General features: G+C 51.8%; 1 protein-coding gene across 6 annotated transcripts in view; it reads right to left on the bottom strand.

Annotated features, from left to right (window-relative positions):
- The window catches only part of LOC135900300 (growth factor receptor-bound protein 14-like), a 327,836-nt gene that overhangs the window by 89,594 nt on the left and 218,428 nt on the right, over nt 1-19,814 (bottom strand). For all 6 annotated transcript variants that reach the window (XM_070531952.1, XM_065429758.1, XM_065429760.1 and 3 more), the window contains one exon: nt 14,768-14,948. In XM_070531952.1, coding sequence (XP_070388053.1) covers nt 14,768-14,948 — 181 coding nt within the window. The remainder of the gene's footprint in view (nt 1-14,767; nt 14,949-19,814) is intronic.

Here is a 19,814-nt window from a genome sequence, read left to right as displayed (position 1 = left end):
AGACCGCAGCCTTCCACGTCGCCGCGCGCGCAAGTATCCAGTGTCGTTGTCTGCGTGGTTTTGCCACGAGCGACACAAGGGCAGCCACGCACGCTAGCTGCTCCCTCACCAACAGCTACATTGCGTTCGCCGCCTGGGCAAGTCACAGACGGGATCACCTGCGACGCCGACGCCACCGAATAGCGCAGACTTTTTGGCTATAGCAGCGTCTTGCGTCACATTAGACAAGAGCTCGGCGAGAATGCCTATATCGCAGCAGCATATATGCGCAGTATAGATGAAGTATGGATACGCTTCCATAAGGCCTCGCTGGCCATGCGCCGAACCCCACCAAAGCTTCCTGTGACTGTTCATGACTTACGATGGCATAACTGCGTTTGCTTCAACGAACCGACCTACGCTACACTGGTAATGAGGGACTTGCGTGTATATAGGTCATCTGAGAACACGTAAATTGATCAACGGTGCAGACTATGGAAGTTTGGTGGCGCAAGGCCGCAAGACGCACGTTATAATTGTCGTGGTGCACAGAAGTTCTTAATGATTCGATGGCTATGTGTTAACATCAACCTCGCATCTAAAGGATCAGGCGACGATGTAGAGGAAAGATAAAGAAAGAAAGAACTTGGGGCAGCTTGCTATATACCACGCCTTTCCAAAGGGGATGCCGATGTCATCAATCCATCTATGCATGCATTACACGCAGTTCTAAAGTTAAAGTCTCCAGTCCTACGCGCAGCCCGCGATAATTTGCGAAGGACGACGCTCGCGCCGAGATTTCGCAACGGTAAAAAGTTCCACGAAAGCCAGCTGCATAATAAATAAATAAATAAATAAATAAATAAATAAATAAATAAATAAAGAAAGACCACGGGCGTCCGGGGGTCTTTCATCGCCTATAAACATAACACAATACCGGCTCGCCTATTATCGAGTGTCCGTTGATCCCTAGTGGGAACTTGCATTTCTCGGTGAAGTAATTCAGCGCACCTTTAAGGTGCCCGCAGACCAGGAGAGATATGGGTTCAGTTGTTGGAATAGTGTGAGCTCCGAAAGTGCGCATACCGGTTATCCCTGAGCTTGCATGCGAAAAACGGAGGGACTTCGATCACGACACGGAGCCGCCACCCACCAGAGAGCTGTGTCAAACAGCATCTTTTATAAAAAAAACTTAAGGACAATAAGCGGGCACTGCCGCTTCACGCGGAGACAGCGACACACCCCATTGAAACGCCATCGATTCGGAGGCCACAAAGGGGACGTGTAACAGAAATGGAAAGCGCCGCGGGTTGCCCATTGCGCGTATAGACGGGAACGAACGAATGTGCCCTCCCGGCAGTCACTGTGGCCCACGCATCATCGCTACGAAGAATCGAAGCTTATATATAGCTACAGCTCCTTGAGACAACACTTTGAAGTGCCCGCGTCGACGAAACTTTCGCGAACTTGGCACTCTGTCCGCGCTGCGCAGTGTGTCGCATATCGGTTCTACGGAGCCCACGTGGCGATAATCTAATCTGTACGAGTGTACCTTCCAATGAAAAAAAAAGAAAAAAAGAATGGAAGCTTTCCAGCGTCTCAAGAGAGTTTCGATGATTAAGATAGTGTAGTACAGCCGCGGCCACGCCTGTGTAGAGCGCGCGAGCAGACGGCTTTGCTCTGCAGGGCGACACCGTGCGGCAGTTGCGGGATCTGACGCACTGTGCCCAGGAGCATGCGCGGCCTAATAGACATGAAGGTCGGCGCACGCTGTTTTAAACCAGAAATTATGTTGGTAAGCGCACGTGTTTTGCCGGTTGTGCGCATTACCCGAGGGCGCCATCTTACTACGCGCGATGACAAGGGAATTGCGCAAGTGAGTGATAGCGTGTGCGATTCTGTCAGGGCACTTGATATGAAAAACTATGTCTTCACCAATCCCAGATAATGTTATCGGCCAGTGAAATGACAACATCGCATGCGTGCTGCCTATATTAGACATAGAAGTCAAACCTTTTCGCAGAATTTATTCGCAATGGCTCCCCGACTCACAGCGGATGAGCGACGCGCAATTGCTATTATGGGGCGCACAATGTCCCAAAGAGCGATAGAGTCGGGCGTGTGTTATCAGCTGAAACGCGGAATCTTTTGGCATGGCTATACCGAGAGCGCCCTGAGGAAGCGTAGACATTCGGTTAAACAACTGCCCGTTTCAACGTTGCCACTCGTGTAATGTAGTTCTGCATGTCTATTAGGCCGCGCATGCTCCTGGGCACAGTGCGTCAGATCCCGCAACTGCCGCACGGTGTCGCCCCGCAGAGCAAGGCCGTCTGCTCGCGCGCTCTACACAGGCGTGGCCGCGGCTGTACATTAGAAATACGTTCTTTTTTTTTTTTCAACCTTCAGCTGAGACATGGACTCGAGAGACCGCTGAAGAAGCGCGCTCTCTCAAGGGCGACATATATATATATGCGGATATATATATCCGCATACGGCAACGAAAGAAAGACTTCAAGACATAGTGAAGAACGTGAATGTTCCCAGTATACCTGCACATAACGCTTAATAAATACAGACGCCGCGATTTGCTGCAACTCTATCATACACTTCAGGCTCTCGATGTTCGCAAATGTGGGCGGACGGGCATCCGTTTTCTCTGCAGCGCACACTTACAGACTTGATTCGAACTGAGAGCTCGGGGACCTCGTTCGCGCATACAGACGCGCTCTTCTTCGCGCCAGTAATTGCAACGACGGGGCTACGTGCACTTTCAGACGTACAACGCGAAGAAAGAAGGACAGTGCAATCACGCGAATTCTGAGGGATCGATAATGCGTATGATGTGCGGACGACGTGCTCGCGGCGGGAGCTTTTCTTTTTCTTCTTCTTTTGCTATATTTTTTTTTAATGGCGAACACGACCAGACGCGTGGCTGGTGTCGTCCATCTAAATAGTTCTTCCGTTAGATCCTCACTTACGAAGCATACACGTCTCGTATCGCGCGCAAGTACCAAAGGCATCCGGAGAACCGCGGCGTCCGCATTGCACCAGCGATTGAAGCTTGCGCAACGTTCGTAATCATATTCCGCTGCGAAGAGTAGCGGTGTAGCTGTTGCGAAAAAAAAAGGAAAAGCAAGGAAAAGGAAATTAGAAAGAAATTAAAAAGAGCTTTGAACCCTGCGCTTCCGCTGTATACTTTTCTCGCAAGCTTCGATATTAAACTTATACAATGGCGTATATACGAGTGCGCGCTGTCGTGTGTGTTTGTGTGTGCGTGTGTGTGCGTGTGTGCATATATATACACACACGCAAAGAACTGCTTATAAAAAGCTGGAGGAGATTGCAAAAACATGCGTGCGACATTGCCAGGCAAACATCGCTCTCCAGCTATATACATGCGAGCGCGCGCATATATATATATATATATATATATATATATATACACGAGAAGAAAGCCGGCAAGGTCTGTGAGTGGGGGCGCTGGCTAACACTCCCAGGGTTCTACTAGTACACATAAATACCCAAGAAAGTGGATGGGGAAACGCCGCCGCGGTAGCTCAATTGGTAGAGCATCGCACGCGACATGCGAAGGTTGTGGGTTCGGTTCCCACCTGCGGCAAGTTGTTTTTTCATCCACTTTAATTTCCATTAATTTATCATTACTTTATTTCATTTATTAAAGCACATGCAATTTCCCCTATGTTATACTTGGTGTCAGTGTTTGTTGGCTTCTCATTATATGACTATATATATATATATATATATATATATATATATATATATATATATATATATATATATATATATATATATAAACGAGAAGAAAGGGGGTTAACCGAGGGGCCCGATCTTTATTAGCCATATCATAAGCCAACGAACACTGACACCAAGGACAACATAGGTGAAATTACTTGTGCTTAATAAATGAAATAAAGAAACGATAAATTAATGGAAATTAAAGTGGATGAAGAAACAGCTGGCCGCAAGTGGGAACCGAACCCACAACCTTGTGGGTTGGTTTGTGAGTGTGTTTGTGAGAGGCCTATAGTGACTCGCCAATATAGGGCCGCGGGGACAACTGTGTTCTGTGCGGGATCGTGTGCAATGCAAGAAATTCTGCTTTAACAATCCAAAATGGCACTGCATCTCTCATTAGTACCTTTATTTACTAAATGCACGCATAAAGGATCATTTACCACGGATGCTTTCGCTCTTCCTTTATCAGAACGCGCGTGCTCTTGCAAGCCATGATGTTCCGTGTCGGCCAGCGTATAGTTATCGAAGCGAAGCATACCTATAGAAAAATGAAAACGAAGGAAAATACAAATAACAAACAGAAAAAAAAGAAAATCTTATTTGTCAACGTCACTTGCGTCGATTTTAGTGTCTCTTCGCAACAGCGCTACTCCCCGCTAACTTCGCGAGACATGGAAGATCATCGCTCTTCACTTTTCCTCCGGCCTTCCGAATGGATTCTTTCTTTCCTTTTTTTCCCGACGGTCGACCTTGCCTGACGGGGACGATAGTTACGGACCGCTGCACGCTAAGTCGTCTCATTCCCCGAACGATAAAAAAAGAATGCTAATAACGCGAGTACAAGCGTGCAGCGTCTGCCAAGACGAGCAATCACCATGGCAACGAGCGATGCATGCGTGCTCTCCCAGTGAAGCAACGCTGCCGCAGGCACAGAGACTTAGCATGCGTCGCCGAAATATGAAGCCCCGCTTTTAGCCTAATCGGTGCACGTGCACAGCGCCAATAATGTGTGCTGAATATCTGCTTTGAACTGCATATACAGCAGAATGCGCGAGCCATAGAGCCGCGCGGCACGAAGTGAAAAGTTACGTAAATAATTAGCTAGGCGCAAGTGCGCAGAAGGGATGCGCTCGTGTGGTATACGCTCGCACGCGCGGTTGCGAGGCTTGCACAATGACAGTGCACACCTAATCCAGTAAAGCCAGAAAGAACTGCCTCAACACCCCCCCATCTCCCTATTCTTTCCCGAGACCGCCTTACTTTTAAATAATTCCCACCTGGCGTGACTCGAAAGCCCCGCTGCGAGGTTATCGCGACCTGTGTATACTATATATATCTGGACGCCATCGCACTTTCGACAGCGCCGCGGGCAACTGTGTCGAAATTCGGCCGCAAGGTTCAACAAGTGGGGTTGCTAACCGCTACATGGCTGTTGCTGCCACCAATGCACGTGCTCACTGGATAATGCCAGGCCCGAACTCTCTCTCTCTCTCTTCTTACACCGCACCTCTTACCCAATGTCGTGGATTCGGGGATAAACAGCGCCCATGGCGAAGCACGCCCAGTGCAAGCCACAGACGGTTTTGCCTCGCGGGAGACTCGAATCGATTGAACTGCCGCGGGAGTGGCTGTGTTCCCCCGCAAGAACACCCGTAATGCCGTAAAGAGCTCCTTTCTCGGGGAACAAAGGGAAGTTGCGTAATCATCGCGCGGCGAGGGAATCGGTTCGACCCCCGTGCCTTCTGTTCTACAGGAAACTTTCAATAAGGCCAGCGCTGGTGGCGAAACTGTTCATCAACGTAAGTACGGTGAACCGCGCAGAGAGCGTGCGAGCCCACAGGTAATGCTCGGCCACTTGCTCTTCTCTATTGCGGTCACGCCTATGCGGCCTTTCGTGAACGAATGAAAGAACGTCCGCTCAATCGAAGACGACGGTTGGCTCTGACGCTGGGTGTTATATACGATAAATATGCGCGGGAGCGGCGGGGTAAATGTTCAGAAGGTAGCCTACATAAGCCTGAAGGGCAGACCAGTCAATCTAAATGGAAAGCTATGTAAGGAGTCCCCGCTAACGATAGCCAAGCTATTCAACAACAACAACAACAACAAGAAAAGTAAATAACACGGTGAAAGATTTTAAGACCTACGGTGTTCGATTGTCAGATCGCTGACGACCGAACGCGCCACAGCGTGGCGGAACACGGAGCTGTGGGCCGTCGTTGCGGTCAACAGCTCCCTTGACAAGGCGCAATAATGTCGTCGCCGCGTTGCATCACACGACAGTTTATGCAGTATACACTGCGGCGACTGTACGGCGCCAAGTCGAGCTCACCGAAAAGCGGCGCGGGAAACGGCGCTGCAGGTCCCAACGCCAGCGACACCTGTTGCTCGAAGAAGAAAAAAAAAAATGTTGGCGGGCAGACGACGATTAACGTAACGGGGACAAAACGGATAATCCCTAATGCCCCCTTTGGGCCGCATCCATCCGGCAGCCACTCAAGCCTGAGAGGGAAAGATTGACAACAGAGAGAGAGAGAGAGAGAGAGCCTCGCTATTTTATTTAGAAAACTCGCTTTTCGACGGGAGGTTCGTCAGCCTACAGCCGGACTGGAGGGGTGACGCGAGCGCGCGTCTTCCCCCTACAGTCCGGCCGCGCCGGCTGGCTGTCTCCGGCACTGCAGCGGCAGGGGTTGCAAAACTCGCGCCGGCAAAGTCGTTACTAAACTATGTACCGCGCCATTATCCAGCGAGAGGAGGGCGCTCCCGCTACAGCCCCAAGTTTCCATAACGGAGAGATGAGCGAGTGGCTTCGGATTTCGCAACGAGAACAGCAGCAGCTCGAAAGCGAGACACACTCTATACGTTACGTACGGCACGCAGCGTTCGCTAAAAGCGCCCACTGCTGCGGGCGGCCACTGCGCGAATGTGAAAAACCGCTGTTGCGAGAAACCAGAGAAAAAAAGAAAAAACCGCACCCGCGGTCGGTTGCCTCGCCACGCATGGAGACTGCGCAAGCCGGAGAGTAAGTAGGGTGGCACCCTACGAGAGAGAGTCCATCGACGCCCCCTTCGAAGACGCATCGCCCCAAGGGAAGCGCGTCTGCTCGAGTGCAGCACTGGCCGCGCAGCAGGCTTGCAGCGCAATAAGGCTGTTCGTGCGCATGCGCGTGAGATGAAAAAAAAAAAGAAAAGCACGGCGAAAGCTTGTTGCGCACGCGCGAAAGATGGAAAGCCTGACGACAATGGCCAGCAAACGCTAATCCAAGAGCAAGATGTCTTTCGGTAATAAAAAAAAAAAGAAATGGAAAGGTAGCGAGACCGACAGGAGTGCAGGGATTGCCGGTAAGCAGAGGATGAGGAGGACGCGTGCGTCATCGGCTGGTAATTTCCACGGTGCTCCCACGCACAGTTGTACGGATCGTCGGTTTCGGTTTAAGGTTATACTCGTACTCCGTTTCACAATCATCTGGCGGTGGATTGAAGGTTCCAGTCGCGCCGTGGCGCTATAGACGAATGTTCGAGACTGAGCAGACGACGCCGCGGAGTGGCGCGCAAAGCGGATGCGCGTCACGCGAGTGCTCTACTCCCCGATTGGCTGACGCCAGTAGCGTGTCCTCCACTCCGGTAGCGCACGTCATGGCGAAACAAAGTGTAATCGTTGTTTGTAAGCTAAATGGGATGGCAACAGTTGCAGCTAATAGAAATGGCGCATAAGAAATGATCAGATAAGAAATGAAACACATATTAGGCGTGTACAAAATTTCTGGTTCCGTGGGTTACCTTAAACATTTTACTCGGATCAATTTCAGAACTTGAGGCAAGTCGCGACAAGCTGAATGCAATTAGACAGTAAATTAACGTTTTTGAAAAGTGACCCCACCAATTAGATGATCGAATCACGTTCGACGAATCGATCGCTCCTTTGACAAGGAACTTCTTCTAGAGACAGGATATAATATTGCTACAGTTGCGCCTCGCAAGATATATTGGGGTCCAGCCCAAACCTCTGGCCCATCGCACAGTTTGGGGGTCATAGTTTCTCTTTACGTTCGCCTGAACTGCGTCCTTATCTCACCCCCCCCCCCCCCCGCCCCACCTTTTTACCGGGGGACAAACGATCCGAACAGCCGAAAGCTTCGATTTAAAGTCGGCACACACCGCGGCCAAATCAACAACCAGAATAACCCGACCCGCAAGCGAAGAGCACGAGCAATTTTCTTACGAGCACACGATTTCAACAGCCTACACACAAAACGACGCGGTTACCAAACGAACTCCAGGTAGAAACGTAACCTGCAGCTGCAGCGAAGCTGCGCATCGATCTCATCTGACGCACAAGCAAAAATGCCGCGGCTTCGCAATACAGGAGAGATGGCAAAGCCTCCGTCGTCTAGGAATACCTCTCAAGTGTAATTGCTCTATCACTTTTTTTCTCTCAAGCGTTATTTCGTCACACAGCGCGCGCGCAGCGCGTCGGGTTGCTACGTAGCGATGTGCAGGACGGCGGATACAAGCCCGAACAAAGCGAGAACTGCGACTCCTCCCCCCCCCCCCCCCCCCCCACGCGCAGGTGTTGCGGCGTAATGTTTTTTTTTTCCCGAGCGCTCACGCGTACGGACAGCCAGCTCGGGAGCAGGTAATCCCCGCGGCACGCCGCCGACTGAAATGCAAGCTCGCGGACTGAGAACCACGACGCGTTGCGAAAAGCCAGCTGCTGCATGCGGCGCGAAGCGCGCCACGGTGAGCTGCTCCGTATACGAAGAGTGCACGCGCGACGACGACCGGCACACACGCGAGAGAAGCACGAGGGAGGAGGAGGAGGTTACCGTCTTGAATTTAGCCGCCCTGCCTTTCCTTTACCGGTGCCGCGATTAATAATCTTCGGCCGCGCGAAAGCGAGCGAGAGCGCGCGTGATCGCCAATCAAGCGACCCCCGCGCGCGATGCGTTCGCAGTTAGCAGCAGACGGTGGCCGAGCACGCGCGCGTATGTATACTATCCACGTGACCCCCTCGCCGCCTTCGAACATCTACCGCAGCGTTATTACGCGCGTATTATGTATACACAGCTCGCAACAGTTTACTCCCAACGAGCGCACGGCTGTTCCTAATGAACAGAAAGAAAGAAAGAAAGAAAGAAAGAAAGAAAGAAAGAAAGAAGCAGACAAAACGAAAGCACGCATCATCTGCATGCCCGACTGGGCTCTCAGGGCGCATGCGCTTAAAGCTGTCGCTGAAAACGTCGGCTATTTGTTGCGAGACCGCGCACGTATACACATGTGATGCTCGGCGCTCACACGCTCTGCTTTATAGTGCTTCACAGTACTGGGAAAGCAAATTGCCTTGTGCACTCTATATACTATGACATAAACCAGCGTAAGCTCTTCAATGACAACGGTGGGTATGCGCCCACGGACAAGCGCACGTGCAAGAAATACACGAGGACGAAGCGCGGGCCCGGATGGATATCCGAAAGAGACGCCGTCGGCGACACCACTTTGGAAGAGGCCCCCCTTCTCGACGACAGCTGTGCCTTACGTAAGACGGGCTCGCTCGAGGGTGCCAAGTTTCGCAAAAAAGGAGCCGCATGACGCTGGGTGTTGCGACACTCTTAATTCGCAACCAATTAACATCAACCGGGGACGACGTCCTCGATGACGGTTCTCGCCGTTCGCGAAGAAGGGCTGTCAAGTCGACGCGCACGACGCCTGCGCACCTTTTTTTTTAGGTTCTCGCACATCACGCCGCACACAGCCGCACATATGAGCAAGCATGTATATCTATCCCTGTACATATGCAACGGGCGCGAGTTCCTCGAGAACAACTTCAGATCGAGTCAACCTTTCGTCGTCGTCTTCGTCGTCTTGAAGTCGTTATTTCGGGGAATCGCGTTGCGATATGCGAGCCGCAAAATCGATGTAAGACTCGCGGCAATGATTCACCACGCGGCGTCGCGACCCGCGCGTCGGATGTCGTCGTGCATGGCGGCTCCTGTTGTGCCATTACCACAAGCCCGGATTCCGAATCTCCAGGATGCGGAATCTATCCTGCGAGCGCCCTAATTCTCCCTTCACAAGTCAAGATGCTGAGCCGTCAGGCAGCGGTGTCCTGCTGCGGGAGAAGCCTCGGCGAGCCGCATGTTTGGACGTGTCCGCGTGTGCCAGACAGCCCGGCGCCGCACCTCCATTTGCCTGGAGGTCACCGCGCGCGCGAACTTTGAACCGGGTGGCCAGCGCGGTCGCTGGTTGGACCCCTCGGACGACCGTCGTGTGCTGACTTTGTATTGGGCCGTTTGAGTGACAATGGTTCCTCGGGGATTATAAAAGCAGCAACGCGCCACCTGAAAAACAGGATCCGCCGACCCACCGGGAGAGAGTGTCGCTCCCGACTGGGGTGAGATGTGTCACGCGTTTTCGCCGGACGTCGTCGTGCGAGAACAGTCGCGTTTGTTGTGAGCACTCGGCCCCAGTGCCGACCCGTTCATGTCCTGTATGATAACCTGTATATAATGTATAAAGTCCCTTTTGTTATTCTCATCGACGCCAGGCTCGGAGTCTTCGCTACCAACGCTCTGTCACGAAACGGGTGACGAGCGCTACGGGACCACAAAGTCGTAATAGTGGTGCAGCGGTGCAAAGTCGTAATACTGGTGGCACCGGTTGGATGTCCGTAACACTGGATGGCAGCTACGGGATTGACCGGCATCAGCTACCTCGGCGCGGTGAGTGCCTGAAGTTTACCTCAAACACCAGACTTTCTCTGACACAGGTTATAGTAGCTTAGGGAAGGATTTGGTGTTGCATTGTGATAACCTTGTGTGTTTCAAGCCTAGTAAGAGTGTTTTGAAAACCAGGGGATGCTGAGGGGGTAAACAGGGCAGTGTGTGAAATACTTGCATATGTCTTACTAGTAGTGTTATAGTAGCGTACGGCAGGTATATTCAAAAAGGGTAAACAGCAGGAGGACAGTGTGAACGATGGAGAAGTACAAGGTGAAGGAACTTCTCGAAATTTGTGAGGAGTTGGGCATTGAGTTGGGCTCAACCAAAAGAAAGAATGCGATCCTTGAGGTCATGAGGACTGGGGACGTAACGGCTGAGGAAGCCGCTGAGGCCTGGGCGGGTATCAATGAACGTCGGGAAAGGGAGGAGAAGGAACGTTGCGAGCAGGAAAGGAGAGAACAGGAACGTCGCGAAGAGGAAAGGAGAGAACAGCAACGTCGCGAGGAGGAAAAGGAGGAAAGGAGAGAGATTCGTGAGCACGAGCTTAAAATGAAAGAGTTGGAGACCCGAAATAGCTCGCCAGCGCCTAGTCTCACTTCTAATGTTCCAAGAATACGCGATCAACTTCCACCCTTTGTCGTCGGAGAGGATATGGCCAAATACCTCGTGAAATTTGAGCACGTGTGCGAACGGAATAGCATTGAGCGATCCCTTTGGGCACAGAATCTGTTAGCCTTGCTTCCTGGGGAGGCATCAGACGTAATAACTTGCTTATCGAAAGAGGCGTTTGAGAGCTACAGTGATGTGAAGGAAGCGCTACTGCGGAAGTACAAATTGTCGCCCGAAGCTTTCCGGCAGAGGTTCCGGTATGCAAAAAAGGGTAAGGAGTCGAATGTGGACTTCGCGTTTCGTCTAAAAGCCGACTTGGTGGAATGGCTGAAGGGCGAAGAGGTTTTCGACGACCGCGACAAAATTGTCGAATGCATCGCGTTGGAGCAGTTCTACCGTTGCATTGATGAGGATGTCCGGCTCTGGCTGCAAGATAGGCTAAAGGAGGTTAAGCTAAACAAGGCAGCAGAGTTAGCGGAAGAGTATTACACACGCCGCAGCTTGCACAGCAAGGCAGTGCGCATAGAAAAAGCAGATAGAAGAGATGGGTTTTACGGGAAGCCCGACGAACGGAAGGAAATCACGCGTCGCGAGTTTCGGGAAGACGAGTCCCTTCCCAAAGAAACTGTAAGGGAAGGACAGAATGCATCTCAGAATGATGACGATGGTCCGAAACAGCGAAACGAAATGACGCGTTCTTTTGAAAAACGGAAACCGTTAACCTGCTACAATTGCAAAAAGCAAGGGCACATCGCTGCAAGCTGCCCAGAGAGAATTGCTTTTGCAACGATACAGGAAACTCACAAGAACATACGTCTATTGGAGCCCTATGTGCAGGAAATTAAGGTAAACGGCAAGAAGTGCCGAGCACTGCGGGACTCTGCAGCAACTATGGACGTTGTTCACCCGTCTTTCGTCTCCTCGAGTGATTTTACGGGAGAGTGCGTTAGGATACGGCAAGTGGCCGAGAAGGAGAGTGTCTGTTTACCGATCGCAACGGTTATCATTGAAGGAGAGTTTGGGAAACTTAACACCGAAGCCGCGGTGTCAGCCGCCCTCCCGGAGCAATTTTCCTACCTCTTCTCAAATAGCTCGGAGCAGCTGCTGAGGGATCAGGGCAAATCATTCTTTGCCGACGTGGCGTACATGGCCCCCACGCGATCCAAAGCGCGCCCGCTGTCGAGGGAACTTGACTTAGCGTCGGTGAGCGAAAGGCGGCGCGGCACACGGACTGATCCAGGTAACTTGAGTGGCGAGCAGTCACGGGAGAGGCAGAGCTCGGAGGCTGGCCTAGACGAGCGGGTCCTGGAAGTGAGTGGGAGTGACGCGTGCAGTGCTAGCCGCGATACAGACGCGACGCCGCAATTAGGCGACGCGGGCTCCACACTCGCTCCGGTTTCCGCCAGCTGGCAGGAGCAGGCTGCAGTTGAAAGGGAGACTCGGATTCGCGAGCAACAGGAAGATTGTTCACTAGCCGATCTGAGGTAATGCGTCAAACGGGGAGTGAAAAAAAAGAGGGTTTCATTTGGCAAGGAATCTGGCTTATTGTACCGCCGCTACACGGATAAGCAGGGTCGCAAATATAAGCAGCTTCGGATTCCGCGAAAATATCGCCGGGAAAAATGAATGACCTCATTTGCTTCCTCAGCAGTATGTTTTCGGTCCAAAGCGATTTCAAGGGGACCATTCTATTTGTCATTATTATTGCTGATTATTAATTGTTTCTATTTTGGTGCGTTGTTAATTTGAAAACTGGTTGTTTGAGCCTTGTGTACTGGATCGTACACCTGCCTCCTGTTGCAGCGGGAGCAAAAGGGGGATAGCTATTTAGTTAGGTTGATTTGGATTATGGCCTTGTCTGGTGTTTGACGGGAGACAGAGGGCACTTGTTCGTGTTGGGTGTTGCCTTTTGCCGGTCGGTTTTGCAAGCTGCAGAACGACCAAGCGGGACCAGTGGCGAGAAGCAAGGTCTTAGGAACGACCCGAGCGGAGCTGGTCAAGGTGCCTTGGCGACGACGCGGTGAGCAGAGCTCCTGTCCTGGCGAGTCGGACCTGGGCACGTGAAGTTACCTGGCATCCCGACACTGGACGTGAACTTGGACGAGCCTGACGAACGTGCGCGCCCGGCATCCGAGCCACGTGGAGGCAGCTCGTCTTCCCGGCGCCTTATCTGAGGGCGGGGATGCTGTTGTGCCATTACCACAAGCCCGGATTCCGAATCTCCAGGATGCGGAATCTATCCTGCGAGCGCCCTAATTCTCCCTTCACAAGTCAAGATGCTGAGCCGTCAGGCAGCGGTGTCCTGCTGCGGGAGAAGCCTCGGCGAGCCGCATGTTTGGACGTGTCCGCGTGTGCCAGACAGCCCGGCGCCGCACCTCCCTTTGCCTGGAGGTCACCGCGCGCGCGAACTTTGAACCGGGTGGCCAGCGCGGTCGCTGGTTGGACCCCTCGGACGACCGTCGTGTGCTGACTTTGTATTGGGCCGTTTGAGTGACAATGGTTCCTCGGGGATTATAAAAGCAGCAATGCGCCACCTGAAAAACAGGATCCGCCGACCCACCGGGAGAGAGTGTCGCTCCCGACTGGGGTGAGATGTGTCACGCGTTTTCGCCGGACGTCGTCGTGCGAGAACAGTCGCGTTTGTTGTGAGCACTCGGCCCCAGTGCCGACCCGTTCATGTCCTGTATGATAACCTGTATATAATGTATAAAGTCCCTTTTGTTATTCTCATCGACGCCAGGCTCGGAGTCTTCGCTACCAACGCTCTGTCACGAAACGGGTGACGAGCGCTACGGGACCACAAAGTCGTAATAGTGGTGCAGCGGTGCAAAGTCGTAACACTCCGTACACGGAGGAGAGGCTCGAACGTTGGGCAATGAGCGCGATTATACGGGCAGTGTCGTACTATGCGCAGACCCATTCGTCAGCCTCGATCGCTATACGGCGGACTGCTTCATTCTAGATCGCGGCATCTCTGCGGGGCGAGATTTTGAGCCCCGCTTTCCGTCACGGCAGCACGAAGGTGGCTCGCGCGAGTAACACTTCGTTGAGCAGAAAACGAGAATATCGATGAAACGACGCTATATATGTAGGTCGGCGTTACCTGCATTATGAAACAGTTGATCGAGTAATCGATTAACTGATCGATTACTCGATCCATTCAGTGAGTATGCTCCTCCATTCTAAAGTAGATATCCGTCGACCGTTTTCTTGCGCCATGCACGCAGGCCGCTCCTTAGACATGTTTTCAACATCAACATTTAGCGGATCTTGCAATCCAGTTCCCACCAACTTCCATTCTCGTTGCCTTCTTACCAATGCAAATTTTAATGATACTTATAACGTCGTCCAAAATGTTTGATTGATTAATTTTCACGTATTTATTTTTTTAATAACACAGAACAGGGCGCGCTTTTTTTTTTTCTATGGATACACTACACCGTCCTGTCCTTGCGCTTCAAAAACTTGCCCGAATCGCCAACTTGGTTCAATTGCTCAAGTGATCGATCGATTGGTTGATTGATTGATTGATTGATTGACTGATCGGCTCATTCGTTACAACGGTGGTTCCAGATTGACTGGACCGTCGGGCCCAGTGACTGCTCTATTTGCCGAGTTACTGACCGACTGATTCGTCGTACTGATGGATCGACCAACCGGTGGGATCGATCGCTCGATCGAAATCGCAGCGAACCAAAAACTGACCTCGGGCGGTGCGGCGGTCTCGGTCGCCTGGTCATCGTCCATGCAGAAGGGCAGCCCATAGCCGCTGTCCGGGGCCGACGACGAGCCGAGGCTGGACGACGACGAGCCGCCGCTCAGCAGCAGCTGGCGCACCGAGGACGCTTCGTCGGAGGCCGCCGACGACGAGCTCGCCTTGCCACACCTGCACGAGTGTAAGGGCGAGAGGGGGGGCCGTCAGCAGGGAGGAGAAACTATATACGCGCACACGGAGCGCTCACGTTACGCGTCGGTATACCGACGGTGTCAAACGCCCAAACGACACTACGGCGAGTGTCTCGACGTGTAATGTATAAGGGCGATACGCGATAGCCGCGGCACCCGTCGGCCGATAGGTACTGTGCCGGAGCCCTCGCGGAGAGGTTTCTTTTATTTATTTTTTAACATCTCTGTTGTCAACTGCGATCAATGCCAAAACGTAAAATACTCGTGAAAAAGGTCGTCTTATAAATTCGAAACAGGACGTCAAACCAAACACTCTTCGGTAATTTAAGCACGCGACCACAATTAGTCGGCATTGTACATATTTTTAAACAATTTCTTTACCGAACCGCAGCAAACGTGCGCGAACTGTTTATTTCCTTTCTTCTAATGCGGACCCATTTTAGCGAGAACAGTCACGCGCGTAAAATCGAATTCAGCGGCTAACTGAATTAACGAAAAAACAAAACGAAGAAAAAAATCGCGGTTTCGCCCGAGAGGCGAAGCATTGATTGCAATAGCAAATCGTTAGACAGCTTTAAGAAGTCAAGAGAGAAGAGAAAGCAAGGACAAGAAAGGCAGGGAGGTCAACCAGAGAAGAGCACCAGTGTAGGGTAGTTTGAGAAGTAAGGTTAATACATTAATGCATAAAGTGCTGTAAACTACCGCTTACTAACTAAATTACCAAGCGAGTTGTCGCGCGCGTACGGGAAAACACGGACACTTCTCGCTCGATGACCGCGGACACTCGCTGTCAGAACGCTAGCGTGATGAAGGACGGCACGCATCAGGGACGAGCGAACCCCCCCCCCCCCCCTCCCTTGGCGCTGTCTCTCGCTTCAACGCGAGTTAGGCGTGCGAGAGCGCAGCGCACACGAAGCCAACCCCGAATTACCTCCACCCTCACCGTCTGTCTATTCCGATTGTTATAACGTTATAAACCACTGTTTAACCTTCTGCAGCAATCAGTTTGTTTGAGGGCATAACTGCGCTTGTCACCGACGCGCACCACGTTGCTTTACAGCTGCTGCGAAACGTCTCAAAGCGAGTTACAGCCGGCACGCTAGCCCGACGCCATGACGACAGCGAGTCTCCGGCGCCTAGCAACTGGCTCCAGTGGAGATGGCTGCTCGGCTTACAATAGAGCATGAAATGGATGAAGGAAAAAGAAAAGGGGGAGGAGGGGGAGGGTGATGCGAAAGAAACACGACGCCCACCGAACGGCGAATAAGCTTGAGAGAGATATCGGGCGAAACAACACCTTCCCAGCGACCGAAAGCTAACGCTCCGATTCTCCTTTCGCAAATGCGCCAACACCGACCGGCGTCCGGCAAGGGAACACCGCAGGAGCAGAACGGGCGACGTCCGAATGGACATGCAGTCACTGCAGTAGTACGGCTATAGAAATGCGCTCGCTCGCTCGGTCTTCTTCTTCTTCTTTCTTATTATTATGTATGCGCTGTCCTCGAACGCTCGTTGGCCCCCGGCATTTATTTCAGCGCCGACATCCTCCTCCCGCACTGTGACCGCGCGTTTAGAAAACGCCGGTCCCCACGGCAGCGACGAATGGGACACTCAATCTGTCTGTCCCCGCTGCTTCAAGGTCCCCGACGTCTTCGTTCGCCTGCAGCGACCGCGAATAACGCGCGACTCGGCGAGGGACGCGCTTGCACACACACCGCGGGCGAGCGGTTTCCGCGTGCCGTTGTTTCCGCGTCAGCGCTGACGCATTTCGCGCATTCGTTCGCGAGACCCACTTCGTCATTTCAACGCGTTTTGACGTGAATAGGGCGGCGACGGCGCGCAACGACATGGCGTGTGCGGGTTACCAAAGGGTTGCGCGTGTGATGCCTTTACGGGGCCGATGGAAGGAGGGAGGGAGGGGGGACGTGCACGGCGACCGAAAGGCGATGACAGATGACGCGTTCCTGGCGTCATTCGCGTTCGTTCACACTCGGATGGAAGCGAAAAGAGCGAGCGAAAGAGACGGCGCCTCGCCCTCCCGATAGGCGCTCCGACTTGGAACGTAAAACGAAGAGGCGCGACGGCGCAAGGCATACAACGAGATCGCGTCGCAGGATCGTGCGACGAAACCCCGGTCACGTTCCATCGGCGATTCCTCTCCGTATGTCTGATTGAGCGTTGAAGTTAAACTCACGGATTGCCTCTTCTTTCTCCCAAGCATATAAGGAGGGCGAGTCTGGCGACCGAGAGGGCAGAGGTTACATCTCAAGATGTCATTAGGCAAGAAAAGCAACCGCTTCTCACCCTGAGTCACCGAACTGTTTCTTACGCGCCATTTAAAAGCTCTCGGTGCCCTTTGTATATTGCCGGTGCGCGTCTCGTATTTTTGCGTACCTTGCATAATATTTAAACGCTAAAGCGCAAAACTAATCAAGTTTAGACAGGCAAAGTATGGCTGCTAAAGTATATTTCAATTCAGCTAGCAGATGCGCGTTGACCGCTAGTGGAGAAAAGAAAGGCCGGGGTGAACCTTTTTCCTTTCTTTCTTTCCTTTTTTTTTTCAGGTCGAAAGATCGGCGCTGTTGCGTCATTGCGACGCCACGATCTTCAAAGTATTCCCTCGCATCCGGCCCATTTTGGCGCTAGAAAGGTTATGGAAACTTGCCAGGATGAATTCTTGGCTCCTTTATAGAGCGCAATACAGTTCTTTTTGGCCGATAACCAATTAATCAGATTAGAGCAGTGGCTGTCAAAGCGCATGACGTCAGGGCGACCTGATCCAACATTAGTTTTCTGCGGCTTTTTTGGATTGTAGCGGAACAGTTGTCGTTTTGCTATTGTACACAATTAGCCTAATATCCCTCTTTAGTGTCTGCCTTCAACCAATCACTATTATTATTTGTTTAATTGATGCGCGCGCCAGAGCTCAGACTCTAGGGTTGTTCCTGAGCAGGGTAAGTAAATAACTGATTGACTGACTGATTGATTGATCGAAATGAATATTAATTAGTATTATTTATTTATTTGTGCGGAATATGCATTGAATTGAACTTTATTGAGCTTACACAGTACAGAGCACGCAGATCCACTTTATGCGGAAGCTCTAGTATGCGCTGCCCGTATAACATCTCCTTGTAGAATAAGCTGACTTGGACAACGAAACGAAAGGCGAGGAAACGTCGTACGCTTGGCAATACGGCTATACACAGGCTCGAAAGTCTGTCGAAAACCGCGAGGGAAGGCAACTCGTCGCAGAGAGCTTACGCAGAGGGACACACGAGTACCGAGTCCAAGGCTGCTTAATAGAGGCGGTTGTGTGTGCGCGCCATCAAACGCAAAGCGGGCCGGGTTCCAATATAAACAAGGGGGACGCGTACGTAATTAATTGGTCGCGCGAGATCGCCCGTGTTTGAATATCACGCCCGCGCATTGCAATAAAAACACACAAACATTGCTCAGATAACAGCGGACATAATCTGTACGCATTCGTAGCAAGATGAGACGGGGAGTGGAGAGTTAAAAAAAACACGCACGTTGCCAGCAGCGCGTGAGGCACGAGATATACGCTGCTATCAGCTGGGTCGGTCCCACTCATCAACGCGCTGCAGATTCTCGCGGCACTTGAGGCACCACGTTTAATTAGCCGCACTGTCCGTCGTGCACACAAGCGTAGAGTTTCCTATACGATAATCATACTAGAGGAAACTCTGCTGGCGCTGCGTTTGTTCAACCGCCACGAGAATGATGGTTGGTATACATGTACTTGTCCGTTCTTCGTGCTTGTATATTCAGACGTTCGTGTGGCTTCGTTTATTACATTTTATCCGCTTTCGTTGGCCTAAACTTGAAAGCAATCCACACTTTTTTTTTTAATGCAGACGGCAATACGATTCTGCAAGCACGCATAATCGCTACTGATTGCAGCTGTTCACCTTGTCCACGGGTCTGTGGCGTAACGGTTTCGATGTCGGGCCTGCCTGTGCTGGAGGATCCCGTGTTCGAATCCTTCCGTCGGCCGACCTTCAATAACGGTTATTAAATTATCCATAACGCAGTGTTTTGTTCAAAATGATCAGTCTGCAATATCACGAAGCCGTTTATAAGGCCAGCAGGGCGAATTTTAGGCAAATACATGTGCTACCCATGATTCGCATGCTGGCCGAACCGCCCTGCTTGCAGCCCCCGTAGACACTATGGCGCCCGAATCTTTTGCATATAGTTAAGGGGCAATGAAAGCGTATCATTGCTCGCTCAAAAGGCACCAGAAGGCGATGGAAAGCCGATGCCGCGAGGCTGCGTTGACCTTTACTTGACTGGCATTGTTTCGCCAGCTATGTACACCGAGAAGGACGAAGAACAATGAGGCGGCATATATCCTGCCACGAATATGTAAACCGCGCGTGCGCGAAAAAATAAATAAATAAATAAACTGGACGCACGTTGTCGACGGAGCGAGCATCTGCGACCGACATCAAGTGCGTTCGCGTTCCTTAAAACTTACGGAGCAATGTTAAATGCGTACATCGGCATTATAGAGATATTGAGCTCGGACGAGCGCTTTCCGCGTGGCGGTAGGCGGCGGGGTGGGTCCCAAAGCGAGTGGTATGCTATATAGTCGTATACACTTCGGACGTCCCGGGATATGTAATGCGATCAAGCGGCTCGCGAGATGCACGGACAGGTTAACATTACGCGCATCATTAAAGCCGCGTTCGCTGCCCTATGCATAGTTTATGACTCAATTCGTTAGCAGCCTGATGAAGAACAGAAGGCCTTAATTAGTGACGCGCGAGCGAGCTATACATAAGATTGGAAGTGCAGGGGGCGCGACTATAACTGAATAACG

Source organism: Dermacentor albipictus, chromosome 1 (genome assembly GCF_038994185.2).
Source record: "Dermacentor albipictus isolate Rhodes 1998 colony chromosome 1, USDA_Dalb.pri_finalv2, whole genome shotgun sequence".
In the NCBI taxonomy this organism is placed as follows: Eukaryota; Metazoa; Arthropoda; class Arachnida; order Ixodida; family Ixodidae; genus Dermacentor; species Dermacentor albipictus.
Note: the sequence above shows the minus strand (reverse complement) of the source record. Positions and strands in the feature narration are given on the sequence as shown.